This window comes from Cupressus sempervirens, chromosome 3 (genome assembly GCF_028749045.1).
Source record: "Cupressus sempervirens isolate cs-2001-9-10 chromosome 3, ASM2874904v1, whole genome shotgun sequence".
Classification (NCBI taxonomy): domain Eukaryota; kingdom Viridiplantae; phylum Streptophyta; class Pinopsida; order Cupressales; family Cupressaceae; genus Cupressus; species Cupressus sempervirens.
The window spans coordinates 578,636,068-578,651,654 of record NC_143120.1 but is presented as its reverse complement, the minus strand read 5'-3'; the positions used below and the strand labels follow the sequence as shown (position 1 = coordinate 578,651,654).

General features: G+C 36.2%; 1 protein-coding gene across 4 annotated transcripts in view; it reads left to right on the top strand.

Annotated features, from left to right (window-relative positions):
* Positions 1 to 1,989: 1,989 nt before the first annotated feature.
* The window catches only part of LOC149567746 (binding protein), a 113,530-nt gene continuing 99,932 nt past the window's right edge, over positions 1,990 to 15,587 (top strand). For all 4 annotated transcript variants that reach the window (XM_089821007.1, XM_089821005.1, XM_089821006.1 and 1 more), the window contains exon 1: positions 1,990 to 2,240. In XM_089821007.1, coding sequence (XP_089677133.1) covers positions 2,148 to 2,240 — 93 coding nt within the window. In that variant the 5' untranslated portion in view covers positions 1,990 to 2,147. The remainder of the gene's footprint in view (positions 2,241 to 15,587) is intronic.

Here is a 15,587-nt window from a genome sequence, read left to right as displayed (position 1 = left end):
AGTCTTTTGGCTCCAAGAGCAAATGACATTTCACTCATGGTCACATGCAACAAAGCCTACTCTGAAGGGACCAAGGTTTCTCTTTGAAACCCCATCAAAATTAATCTTCATACAATTGATCTTCAATTTAATCCATCTTCTTGTACCAATATAAATTTGAAATAAACCAACCCATAAAAAATACATTAACGATCCAAAATAGAGACATTAATAAAACTATAAAAAGATATATAATATTTATGTAAACACATAAAATAAGACCAAACATATAGAAATAAATTAAAAATTAACAATAAAGAAATAAATCCAACTTAAAAAATAGAATATGAAAATTTGCACAAGTTTATAGGGTTGGGGTCCCATGGGGGCTTCTTTAAAATAGATTGAGTGACTCTTAAGAGTTTTTAGGAATATTTGAAGGTGAACAATTCCATGATTTTTTGAAAATTTGTTTGAGCTTAAAAAACTTATCTCCTATAAGGAAGTTAGTTGTCTCATGAATATCACTTGAATAATTTAAATTTATGATATCATCATTTTATTACTATCATAATTAAATTTTAAAAATAATTATTAGCTTGTTGACATGTGGCAAATAACTCTCGAAGTTGGTGGAGCTAAATCCAACTCCACCCCGTTTTCACCCATTCAAATTGAGAGGGCTAACAAGTTGGAGCTCCTATTTTGTAGGAGAAGATTCCAATTAAACCTTTGACCTCTAACCCCAAATTTGAAAAATTACATTAATTATCTACTCTTGAAGTTGAAAGGTTCTTAAAGAACCTACTAGGAATCAAGTCTTGATGAGTGGAAGACTCCAACATTCAAAAGGGATGAGGCGAGTAGACTTGGAATTTGACGGCCACCCTCACTTGTCATATGATTTTTTTATATTTTGACACCTTTCATTTTACGTTCAATCAAATATTTTCATTGTCATTTTATTTTTATTTTTGAATAATCAATATTATATATTTTCAGGTTCAAAAATTTATAAAGTAATAATACATAATAAATTATATAGAAACTTTTTTTCTAAATAGACAAATATAATTAAAAAATAATTATAAATTTAGAATATACATATAAAAAAATTCAAATTAATTAGACAAATTTTAGATTTGTATGCTTTATTTTAGAAAGATTTTAAATTAACATAAGTATATGACAAACAAGATAGAAACATTACTAATATTATATTATAATATGTGAAAACAATATATATTATATACTAATATAATAATTATTAATAATAGAAAGTTTCTAAATTCATATTAAAATATTTTTAAATTTAGAAACATTCATATCTATCACTTAAAAATATATAAATTTATAGCATGTATTTATATTATAAAGTTTGCTCTTAATTTAAAGTGTCATATTGACGATTTTATAATAAAAATATAGCATGTCACTCTATACGATTTACAAAAAATTTAGATTGTCATATATGGTTCAAAAGTGCAAAAGTAGCTATTACGGCCATCAAATTCCACGCCTCAGGCTAGTATCATGCCTTAGTGAAATTGGTGAAATTAATACCTCTTAATCCTTTACTCTTAGCCAAAGAGGTTCAACCATAAGACTTTGGTCCCATAGATAGATAAAACAATTTAGAAGACCTCTATAAAAATAGATTAATTGTTAATCATCCTTCCACATGCCAAGTACTTCAAATTTCAAAGTTTTAACGATCCACATACTGATTTAAAAATCAAATATTCAACATAATCACACAATCAAAATCAAATCCAACGATAGATTTCATACATTGATAAAAAACTCTTCACGCCCATAATTCAGTTCAGACGTCACGTATTCTTCTTTTTGTGCTCCATAAAGTGAAACGTTATCCCCACGACCCTTGTAAAAGAGACAATTCTCATATTCAATCTGCACATACGGATCCGAAATTTGCCCTATGTAGGATTTGAAGAAAAATTGAGGTCCGTAAAGCCATGTAAGTGAAGAAACAGGTTCCATAAGGCCAATTACAAACCGCGGTTAGCTCATCAAGTTTTGGAGCGCATCACCTCGGGTTTACTTTTGACCAGGACGCAGGAGGGGACATTTGAACTGTTGAGCAGCAGGTTCCGGGTTCAAACCCCAGGATGCAGCAGCAGCTGAATTGAAGTAGAGAGGAAGATATGGCAAATCAACTGGAACAGCATATTCTTGAAGTAGGGAGGAAGCTGCAGCATCCTCCCCACTCCAAAGAAGCTCTTATTAAGATTCTCAAGGTACTTGCTGTTTATTTTTCTTTTCGTTTCTACCTTAGGGTAAATTTAGAGAACTAATATCTCGTTAACACTATACCGTGTCACTGATCTGCCACGAACATAAACTCAAACGCACGGGTGAAACGTGCTATACACAAATTTTTCGGGATTGCTGATTACGAAAAAAAAATACTGATCTTGCTTTTGTTTTAACAAATACAAAGGACTGCAAGGCACGTATCTCATGAATTCTCAAACTCAGAGTTCAAATATGTTTTTTGGCACTTTCAATGACAGTGTATTTCCATTCTGAGTTGCGCGGGGCAGGAATACAGTGACATTTTTTAGAGAATCGAGGAGAAAGGCGCTTCTTTGTTTTAGAAGAATTGTTTAAACAGAGAAACCATCATTCGACAAAGATAAGTTGTAGAGAATTTGACACTAGGCGACTATACTGAACTGGAATAGTTTCGAACGAAGAAAAGGAGTACTAGAGTTTTCAGCGGCTGAAACGTTCTAGGTTGTTTTAAAAGTGGACAAGAATTATCAAAATTTTGACATTGGTCACCGAATATTTGAAAATTTGAACTCTCTGTTGAAGATTCATTTTTGAGAGTTATAATTGATCCAGGACATCAATCTTAATTTTGCATATATATATTTACACACATCCATCTATCTATCTATCTATCTATCTCGATAGAGCACCAAACGCTTCTGTTACACTTCGAGAGGAGACCGGCATGGATATGATTACATGTTTATCAAACTCTCAGATCGATAGCTTAAAAGACACAAGTATCATGGATATATAGATTTCGAAAATGTTAGTGCCAAGTAGTCAGATTTCCTTTTTGGCCACCTTAAACGATGTTTCGCTGAATTTGGTGGCTGATTTTCGCGAGCTAGAGATGTCTGAATAATACAGCTGGATGGTATACTTATCTGCTCTAGAATACAAGTAGCAGTAGTATAATTTTATCGTTCAGAATTTTTTGTCTTAAATGACCTAGCTGAACAATACAGCTAGATCATATGTATACGCACTATCTCAACTGCATGAAATATAATGCCGTCATTGTATTATGGTGGTGGAACATAGACAGCAGATGAGTTTAAGTGATTATAAGTTGCATAAATACTACCATTTTTCTTTGGCTATTATTCCACTTGTCCGGGCTTCTAGCACATTATTTTTTTTGTTACATGCGCTGGCTCTGGAAGTTGGCTATAAACCTCCGTACCTCTAGCTAGCTACTTTTGATGTTAGAGGAAGCTCTTGAGTGAAGATGCAAGATGTCTTTACCTTTGCTTCTGAGGGCATATTTTCTCAACAGTCACCTTCATGCCAGTAAACTGGGCATTGATAAAGCAAAATGAAGTGATATGATGCAAATTTTTACATAGACACTGTCTGTATTTCTCATACAGAAATTCAAATATATCTCCAACTAAACTTGTAGGGCAAATTAGCAATTTGGATCATGGATCATAACATTGAAATAAAAAAATAAATACTAGGTCTAGATAATTTGTTCATGGTTATTTAAATTCATAGGAAATTATATCAGATTGAGTACTATGATTTTTCAAAGGATGGTTGGGAGTTAGAAGCATCTTGCTTCTTTGCCCATTGTGATCTCATACCACATCTTTTGTTATCTTATGGACTGTAAAATGCAGATTTTTAAGGAAACCCAAAAGTGTTTCCCACAAAGTTCCCAGACTCAGACTTGGCTTGGAGTCAGGAAGTCTGACTTGACACGTGACTTGTGACTCAGCAGGAACTTGGCAAAGTGAGGAACTTGGCAAAGTGAAGAAGGAACCCTTGAAATTTAGAGTTTTTCAAGGGATTTAAACTTTTTTTATGCACCCATTATTGAATAGAGCTTAAAGGCGCAATACCATCATCAAATATAAACTAATTTGATCAGATACATAAATTTACATCAATCATGTAAGTACAAACACAAATTAATACATTGGTGACAATTAATACATGGATAGATAACCAAGACTATCAAACACAACAATGTACATGAAAACAAATGACAAGGCTGTAGAGAATGATTTGTATTGCATACTCATAGTTGTAGTATACATCGAAAATAAAATGGGGTCCTTGGGCAGCACCTCCTATAGGGTTGAGGGGCAGCTCCCCTTGTGGGGTCCGAGGGCAGCACTCCTTGTACACTCCCTTCATAGCCACATAAAACTCCATAGCATGCATCATTTTCTTGAATTTTTAAGATGCTAAAAAATAGTATTGAGAGAAAGCCCAAAAATACAATTTCGAAATCTCTTATTTCTTGAACAAAGCACAAGAACTCAAGGAATTGCAGCTGTTGTAGGGAAGGTTGGCATTCATGTACGACCTATTTTTCTTCCTATCTCACTCTTCTCTTGTCTTCTTTTCAGTAAAATGGAATGTGACACTTTTTAGGGCTGCATGGAAGAAATAGAACAACAAATAAGTCAACAAAGCTTTAAGTTTATTTATTTATTTTTATTTGCAAACATCTCATTGTTGCCAATTGAGTCACGTCACTTGGACTCAACGAGTCACTTGCTTGACTTGTACAAGATCGAGTTAGAGTCAATTTGACTTGGTAAGGGCAACTCTATTGGCGATTCGCCAAGACTCGATGAGTCATGTCGAGTCTTAGAACAATTTTTTCTAACATGTTATGTTGCTCATGCCAAGGACATCATTGTAGTCAACTTCAAGCTTCATTAAATGACTAATTGGTGGGTTAACCATGGTTATGTAGCCATCTTTGAAAATCGTAAAATGAGTGACTATTGAATTGTCCATGGTCCAAGTACTTTGTAGCCATCTCTAAAACAATTAAATGGTTGATGTGTAATATTTCATGCAATTTGCCCTTGTTAATGGGGTAATTTGCAAGTTTTTTTCTGTTTCTTCTATTACTTGTTAAGGATTCTTGAAAGTGAATGTTAATAGGGTAGTTATTGGTTAGAGATAATTGTAGTTTGGCTGGTGTGGGTGCTATGGTTCCTATGGGCCTTTTCCTATAGGGAGGAACTTCATTTTTGGGGTCTAGGACAAACATCAACGGAAAGGTGGAGTTTAGAGGGTCTAAAATTGACTTCTTCCTTAATGTGTAAAATGCTGATTGTAGAAAAGGATTATCATATAGTCTCTAGCTTGTCTAAAGGGTCCTATAAGGATTCGAAGCGCATGCCTTGACAATGGTTTTAGGAAGCCTACTTGGTGTCTAAGTGTCCTAAGGACAAGTAAATCCTCATCCTTCTTAAGGTTATTAGTAGAGAAAGAATCAAGGCTTAAGTATGTATTATGGATCAATGGATGTTTCTTGATCTAAATGCATAGTGATGTATATTAATCATTGGAAATTGGCAATCTTCTAGTAGGGAACATTACAAAGACCAAGTTAAATTGCCATTTCCAAGCTCAACCCTAGCCCTAGTTGGGAATTTTAGGGAGGTCAACACAACTCCCAATAGGTGACATTACATTGTCAATGCTATCCATTGTTGGTAGTAGTGAAGTTGTTACAAGAGGAAAGAAGAAGAAGAGTGATGATGAGAAGGCAACTATAGTTAATGCTATGTTTAGTGTGCAAACATGTGATGCCTCACAATGTTTCACTTTTTTTCTCATGCCATCCCATTTCATGTGGCCAATTCCTCTTACTATAAACAAATGATCAAGATTTAGCCTTATGGGTTGCTCATTCATACCCATTGGTGATCATAAGACGTGCACGACCTTACTAGGCATAGAGTATTCAAGGTTATTTTTCTAATGGAGAAGATGAAACAAACTTGGACATAACATATTACTCAATCATGTGGATGGGTGGACTAATATTAGACATGGATCACTCATCGATATCCTAGTCACATGCCCTATTTGTTCTTATTTGCTCAAAGTGGTGGATTATGAGGGAAATGTACAGATGCAGACTTCTAATTTAGCATTTTGAGAGATGCTTCAAAATGCTATAGAGGAGGTTGCCCTAAAATGTTGTACATGTGATCGCATATGCAACACGTGTATGCAAATTGTTTGGTTTGATGGTGGAGGGTGCTTATAAGCACATCTTTTGGATCCCATGTAGTGTTCAAGCATTGACCAATGCATTAAAAGGTATAGGGAAAATAGATTGACTAAAGCATGTGGTGGAAGAAGCTATAGGCATTGAAATGTTTATTTGCAACTTGCTTTCTTTCAGACATATTCAAAGGAGTTCCTCATACTTGGGTTAAATAAGGTATCCCACTTCATTTTGTTGGGGAGGATTCTTGAGGTGCATGATTCTCTACAATGGATGGTGGTGAATATAGAGTGGACCAAATGACCTAATTTAATTTGTACTTAAGAAAAATCCATGATGAAGGTTGCTCCCCTTAATACCACAACCACATAACAGAAACAAAGAAATAACAACAATTTGTGAGAACAAAATATGAGTTACTTATCATTGCCACAAATGTGGAATTACAAAATTTTGAAATACAATATGTAAACCCACATGGGCACCTTCCTTACAATAGTTTGCAAGACAGAGCTGCGAACTATCACCTAGAGCTGTCCTAGACAATGTACGACCATTCCTTAAATGGGCATTTTACACTGCCCAGTAAGTTTCTAAACATCAAACACTAACGCTTGAGACCAACTAACTCTAAAATTACATATAGAGTCAGGCTAATACACCTTTGACACTTATTTTGAAAATTTTGGTCAGCCCAACTTTAGAAGGCCATAACTTTTGAATTGTTGCTCCGATTGACTATTATAACCACTTTTCAGAATCCTTAGCTTATGCTCTATAGGGTGTGACTTGCGCAAGGTCTAGTCAACCCCATTTCAGAGCCCATCCAAGGCCCTTAAGGTCTTCGATGCTGAGCCTAGTCTTTATGCCAAAATTGCACACCAAAAATCTGCAATAAATCCACAAATACTCATGATATGACACTGAGCCTCAATTGGTAGGCTGATATATCCAAGTCGAACATCCACCTCTGAAATTAGGACATTTCGAGCTCGTAGGACTGAATTACTAATTAGCAAGCCTCTAGAAACAACTCTGCATAGAGACAACCCGTATTCAAGAAACACAAAGGAAATATCTTTAGGTGATGCAAGATTTCTCTTACACCTAGAATGCTACTGCATTAGACATCTGGGGTAATTTGAGAAGTGATCTTCTTATGTTTTAAGTGTTTAAAGGAAAATCAAGACGGTTAATCTCCTCCCTTGCGAGCCATGATGAATCTTCTATTGGCCTTGCTTTCCACTTGACTAGGTACTCTTCATAAGTTCTGTTCCTTGTACTTTTGCCAACATGACTGTCCAATATCTCCTCAACCTCCTTTGTGTCTGAACTAGTTGCTGGAATACCTCCATCTCCATCGCCTCCTTTGTGATATTCTGTCAAATCTGAAATGTTAAATATTGGCGAAAATTTTAGTTCAGCAGGCAATTCGACTTCATAGGCATTTCCAGAGTCATGCCTTTTTACTATTTTGCATCTTCCAAACTAATTTATTTTCAGCTTATTATATGTACCCACTAGAAAACGCTCATTTCTCAAATGAACCATGACTTCATCTCCACTCTGGAATTCTTTATACCTCCTTTTCACATCTGCCTTAGCCTTGTACTGCATATTCATCTTTGTAATATGCTTCTTGATCTCCTCGTGGATGTTCTTCAAATGTTCAACAAAATCTTCTGCTTCAGCACTACTTATTTCTCCTTTATCCAATTGCCTCAATTCAGAAGCATTTATAGGATTGCTCCCATATACAATCTAGGCTGGTGATTTACTAATAGTCCTGTTGACAATTGACAAAATTATTATATGCGAAGTTTGCCTGTGGTAAAATCAGATTCCAACCCTTTGGCTTATCTCCAACCAAGCATCTCAGCGAATTCCCCAAACTCCTATTCACTACCTTTGTTTGTCCATTAGTTTGTGGATGATGTGATGAACTGAACTTCAAGTTTGTCTTCAATTTCTTCCACAATGTAAGCCAAAAATTCCCAACAAACTTGGTATCTTGATCCAAAACTATAGTCTTTGGCAAACCATGTAGTCCTCACCACTTCACTGAAAAACAACTCTACCACATTACCAGTGTCACTAGTCTTCTTGCAGGGAATGAAATGTGTCATTTTTGAAAATTTGTCAACCACCACAAATATGGAATCATGCCCTCGTTGTGTCCTTGGTAAACCAATAATGAAATCCATGTTGATATCCTTCCATAGCTTCTATGGTACATGTAATGGCTGATACAACCCAATATTTTGCTTCACTCCTTTTGTCATCTGACATACTTTGCAACTCTATACTATCTTTTCACATCTTGCTGCAACTGTGGCCAGTAATAATATTTAGCAACCAAAGTAATGGTCTTATCTCTACCGAAGTGTCCTGCCAATCCTTCACTATGCTTGTCCTTGATGAGATTCTCTCTTATAGAACTTTTGGGAATGCACAATTTACATCCTTTGAACAATATACCATCTTGGATTATAAAATCCAACCACTTCGTCTTGTCAAGTGTAATAGGTTTTGTACAAGCCTTCCAAGCTTTGCCAAAATCAGGATCCTCTAGATAGAAACTCTCAAGTTCCCTGAACCAAACCACCTCAACTTGCATTTTTGTTAGCAAAAGTTGCGTTCTACTAAGAGTATCTGCAATTCTATTAGACTTCCCACTCCTGTGTTTCAAAACAAATGTATAACTTTGCAAAAACTCAACCCACTTCAAATGTCTTTGGTTGAGTTTTTCTTGACTATTGAAATATTGCCACACTTGATGATTAGTATACAAAAGAAACTCTTTGGGAAGAAGATAGTGTCTGCACTTCTTCAATGGTTGAACTATAGCATAAAATTCCTGATCATAAACATAATATTTTCTTTTGCATCATTCAACTTCTCATTGAAGTAAACAACAAGTCTACCTTCTTAGCTCAAAATGGCTCCTATTTAAGTACCACTAGCATCACAGTCTACTTGAAACACCTTATTAAAATCTGGAAGTGCTAAAATAGGCTGCTCTGAAACTTTCTATTCAATAGATTAAAACTCTTATTTGCTCCCATAGTCCACTTAAAACTCTTTTGTATCACCTGTCATTGTTTCAATCAAAGGCCCGCAAACATTGCTAAACCCTCATATAATCTTTCTATAAAAACTAGCCAGTCCATGGAAAGATCTTACTGCAGTCGCACTCCTTGGAGTAGGCCATTCAAGGATAGCCTTCACTTTCTAAGGGTCCATTTTCAAACCTTTTGCTGATACTACGAATCCCAACTACACCAATTCCTCCTTCACAAAACTGCACTTCTTTAGATGTATCAACAACTTTTCTTCCCTTAACTTATCAAAAACCTTATGAATGTTCATCAAATGCTCCTCCAGTGTCTTACTAAAGATCAATAAATCATCTAGGTAAACAATGATGAACTTACCCAGAAACTCCTTCAATACCTCATTCACGAGCCTCATGAAAGTGCTTGATGCATTGGTTAGACCAAAAGGTATGACTAACAACTCGTACGATCCTTCCCTTGCCTTGAAGGCAGTCTTCTGCTCATCTCATTCTTTGATATGAATATGATGGTACCCATTCTTTAGATCTATCTTTGTGAAATATACAGCTCCGGTCAAGCAGTCCATAATATCATCTATCTGCGACAGTGAAAATGTATAGTTGATTGTGATCTTGTTGATAGCTCAAGAATCTGTATACATCCTCCATTCTCCATTCTTCTTTGGCACTAATATTGCTGGTACAACACATAGACTCAGACTCTCTCAAATCAATCTCTTTTGTAACAACTCATGAACTTGTCTATTCAACTCTTCACTTCCTACTAGTGTCGTTTGTGTACTGCCTTATTTGACAAACTGGCTCCTGGAATCAAATCCATTTGGTGACCTATCTTCCTCACTACTAGGGGTAATTCATTAAGTACATTATCTGACACAATATCAAAAAACTCTCTCAACAAATCTGCAACTTCTATAGGTACCTGCTCTACTTCTTCTTTATCATCTTTGGGGATTACATCAAAACACATATGCTCATGCTTCATACCTTGGAGAAATTCCTTTCCATTAACAAAACATATTCTAGCAACACTATATACCTTTTCTTATTTCTCCTTTTAATGATTTCAACTTATGTTTTACTCCATACTTTGTCAGAGTCTAGGTATATGCTTGCCTCTTATGTACAACATGCTTGTCAAATTGCCATGGCCTACCTAACAACATATGACCTATGTCCATAGGTATGATATTGCAAAGCACCTCATTTTGGTAGCTTCCAATCTTCAACTTCACTAGGCACTGCTCATTGACCATGACCTTGTGGTCATCTTGCACCCAGGCAATACGGTATGGATGCGGGTGTTTTTGCCTCTTGAGATTTAACTTCGTGACCATCTTTTCTAACACCAGATTGTCAGTGCTTCCACCATCAATGATCACATCACAACACTTTTCTTCACATTTGCACCTTGTGCAAAACAAACTCCTCCTTTGATCAGGTTCATTCTCACCACTTAGCAAAACTCTTCGATTAACTTGAACTTTGCCTCTTTCAGCATCTTCAAAATGAGATGATTTGGCATCATAATCAACATACGCAACTTTGGCATGGCCTTTAGTTCTTCTATCCGTCCTTCCTTGGCACTATGAACATTCAATTGCTTTATGCCTTTCTTTTCTACAGTGAAAACATTTTCCACGAAAACCTCCTCTTCCAAATTCTTGCCCTCATCCTCTCTCTTTGATCTCTATTGTTCAGATCATGAAAACAATTGGAATTGTTTCCCCTCTGGTTTTGACTACTACTGCCGACTTCATCCTTGTTCTTGTGATCATCATTTCAACCTCCATAAGACCATCCGTCAGATCTTCCATCATGACGTCTTTCACTATTCTTGCTATCGAACTTCTTGTTCAACTTTTCCTCAAGTCTTAGGGCAAATTGGTATGCCTCTTCAGTACTATTCATTCGAACTAGACTTAGCTCCTCGTGAATGATTGGCTTTAACCCAATAAGATAAAATACAACGTTCTCCTTATCAGCTTCCGCATGGTCAATTCTAGTGAGAGCTCGGTAGAACTCCTTGGTATACTCCTGAACAGATCATACCGCTTGTTTCCACCCTTGCATTTTCTTTAGCAGGTCAAGCTCATCCACGGGAATGAATTGTCGCTTTAATTTAGCTATCATTTGTTGCCATTTGGTGATTTGGTCCTTCTTTCGTCTATTTCGCTCCAATTAAATCTCCTGCGACTGGATCTTCGCATGTCCCTTCAATTTCACCTTTGCAAACTTGACCCTATCAAGGTCTTCAATATGTTCATACTCGAAGTATTCCTCCAATTCATTGATGCAATCGATCAACTCCTCTGGGTGAAGATTCCCTTAAAATGTGGGAAGCTTAGTCTTTTTCCAATCTTGGAGATGGCCTTGAAAAATCTTTCTTCTTCTGGGTTTAGAACTACCTCCACTTCAACATTTTATTCTTCTTCGCCCTCATCCTTGCTTTCATCTGTTACAACAAGATTTATTCCTCTACGCATTTTTTCTTCCAATGCTTGCATCTATCTTTGGAAGGCTCTAAAACCTTTAGGTGTAACACCTACGAGCCTTCCATCATGCTATCTTCGTAGAGGCATTTTCACGCTTCTGCTGAAACCCTAGTGCAAAGTGGCTCACAATTGGCGATCCGTCTACTTGCTCAGCCCAAACCACGGTCCTGGTGCAATTGCCTCACAACCGACGATCTGTTTACACATAGGAACTCCTGCTTTGATACCAATTGATGAAGGTGCTCCCCTTAATACCACAACCACAACAAAAACAAAGAAATAACAACAATTTGCAAGAACAAAATATGGGCTTCTTATTATCGCCACAAATGCAGAATTACAAACTTTTGAAATACAATATGCAAACCCACATGGGTGCCTTCCTTACAATAATTTGCAACACAAAGTTGTGAACTATCACCCAGAGTTGTCCTAGACAATGTACAAGCATTCCTTAAATAGGCATTTTACATCTCTCAGGAAGTTTCTAGACATCAAATCGTAACCCTTGAGATCGATTAACTCTAAAATTACATACAGAGTTGGTCCGGTATACCTTTGACACTTATTTTGTAAATTTTGGTCAGCCCAACTTCGGAAGGTCATAACTTTTGAATTGTTGCTTTGATTGGCTATTATAACCACTTTTTAGAATCCTCAACTTCTATTCTATATAGCCCGACTTGTGCAAGCTCCACTTGACCCCATTTTGGAGCCCATCTAGGGCCTCTAAGGTCTTCAACGATGAGCTTGAACTTTTAATACCAAAATTGCACACCAAAAATCCACAATTAATCCACGAATAATCATGATATGACACTAAGCCTCAACTGGTAGGCTGATATATTCAAGATGAACATCCATCTCTGAAATTAGGACATTCGGAGCTTGTATGAATGACTTACTAAGTAGTAAGCCTCTAGAAACAACAACTTTGCACTAAGACAACCCTCATTCAAGAAAAAAAAAGGAAATATTTTTGGAGATTGCTCTTACACCTAGGATGCTCTTGCATCAATCCATCAAACAAATCCTTGATGATGATTGGTGGTCAACTTCTTAGGACAGGGAAGAAATATGTCCTAATCCAAGATAGAGTCAACTTCTAGGGACGAGGAAGAAATACGTCCTTGTCCTTCTGTAATTGATTGTGAAATTGATTTTGGATTTCTAAAGTTCGATGAAATGGATATCTAGATCTATACTCTGTTATGCTTTCCGAGATTTGTAACTTGCAAGGAAAATGGTTTTTGTTTTGTTGATGGGGGATCTGCCTTACTCAAACCCTAGTGAAATTGAAATTGTAATAGAGATGATAACAAGTAATAGAAGTAGATCTAACATAAAGCAATTGAAATCTATGAATATGCTCTTGAATTTAGAATGTTATAAAATATGTTTATGCAATAGCCTTGACTCAACTTCAAAAACCTTAAGAAAGGAAATCAAAGCAAATCAAAACCTTTACGAATGAATGTGTTTGAAATTTGCCTTAAGAATGTATGTAAATCTTGGAGGGATAAATGTAGAAGATTCAATGAAGAATCTTAAATGTATGAAGGGGGAAATTGAATGTTGAAAATTGTATGAAGAATCTTGCATAGACTCTTTCAATTGCTTGAATGCTTGAATGGTTGGGCAAAAAAATGCTTTAAATTGTGGATAAATATGGAATCTTGGCGCATCTCTTCTATGCATGCGAAATGAATCAATTTTATGTGCTAATAAAGGATTTAGAATAAACTTTTTCTTGATGGCTAAGCGAGCAAAGAAATGATGCCTCAGATCAATCCTAATAGAAGGGTTAAGAAGGGGACCCAAAATAGGTCTTGGGACTAAGACATACTACATCCCTTTCCTAAGATAAGGATGTACTATGTCCTAGTTCGGGCCTGGAAAGCTCTAGGATTCCCCTGAAGTCCCAAAACAAGTGCTAATTTTGAGAGATCCGGTGAAGACTTCAAGAAAAACCTTGTTTCAGTGTGGAAAATGATTTTTGTGATTGGAAGATGAAAAGGGGGGACACCATATGAATAGGTCCTACATTGATTTTTGTATTAAAGAATCAGAATACCAAGGAGGATCCATTAGATCTTACTCCAATTCCATCTAGGAGAGATAATAAGAGATATGTAAATGCATCCTAAACGCAAATTTATCAAGAAATTACATTAAATAGGTGGTAAACTGTCACTAAATTGAAGTGCTTTCAATTTAGGATGATTCATTTAACACACACTTTAGTAGGAGTGTGAGACTTTGACATACTCACGGTAAAGTAGAGAAGAAAGATTATGGTGACAACATGATAGAACATCACTTAGTTAAAGGGCACGAGCCCCCTAGACAAAGGGTCCTAACTGCACACCCATTCGCAAGGGTGCAAAAAGCGAATAGAAAAAGAAACAAAGCCAAAAACTTGAGATAAAGACACAAAAGAGGTTTGTACTAGTATAAACCAAAAGGGGTTACTACTAAAACAAGCCCAAAACAATCGGTGAAGAGACCACGACCATCAACGTCTCACCCACTACTATCATATTTGGAAGGCTATTACAAGAGCATAAGTGATGAAATAAGAATGGAAGGAGCAACATCATAAATAACATAGCTTCACGATCTATTACTATTAGCATGAAAGCAAAAGAGAGAGGGGAAAAGAGAAGTGATTACCTCGCTTAGTAAGGTGGCCACCCAACTGTGAATCACAAGAAGAGTTGCTTGCAAAAGACAATATTGAATAGTCTTAAGGGGTCGTAGCCCGCTAGTCAACACATCAAAGTTCCATCTATAGATCAATGCCCTCATATCACCATGGCATGGTCCAATAAAAATGCATTACCCATGCATGAGACTTAGCATGTTTAATTTGAATGCGTTACCTGTATATGGGGTTTAGCGTATGGAATTTAAATGCATTACCCATGTATGAGATTTGGCATATTGAATTTGAATGCATTCCCTGTGTATGGGACTTAGCATATTGAATTTGAATGGTCATCTATTAATGGGACTCAGCATGTTGAAAAAGCAAAAGTGCAAAACTATAATACAAAGGAGTGTATATATGTGCCCGACTTAGCATATTGAATTTGAATCCGTTATCTATTTATGGGACTTAGCACATTGAAAAGGCAAAAGTGCAAAACTATAATACAAAGGAGTGTATATATGTGCCCCTTTCCTGATGAGGTCTATATAATAGATATGATAAGGAAGAGAGAGGATACCTACTTCACACAATAGGGAGATATCCTTAAAGCAACCATGCGTACTATATTCATAGCGAAAGACATCAATCCTTATTGTATAAGAACATAGAGAATCCTTGAAAAGGATATATCGCTTATGGAAAGAGGATTGTCAAAAGGGAGAAATGTTGGATACAAGACATCTACCTAAGATTAGGGCTAGGATAAGATAACATCTCTGAGACAAAGAAGAGCAGAACAAAAATGCAGCTATCTAGGCCCCCTGTTTCAAAGGGAGAGGATTTTTTTCGACGAAGGATGCAAACTTAAACCCATAGCAAGGGAAAGTGTTTAAAATGGGTATAACTTTGGTAATAAAGAAGAGGTGATGATGTAGGACATACACCTCTTTCAAAAGAGAGAGTCCGTAGTCAAGACACTATTGTTTATAAGGAAAGAACAATGTCACATAATAAACAAGCGCCACTTAAGCCCAAGGAAAGTAGATCCTTAGAAAATAAGAGAAAAGTAATGTACAAGTCATCTTGCCTCCCAAGTGTAAA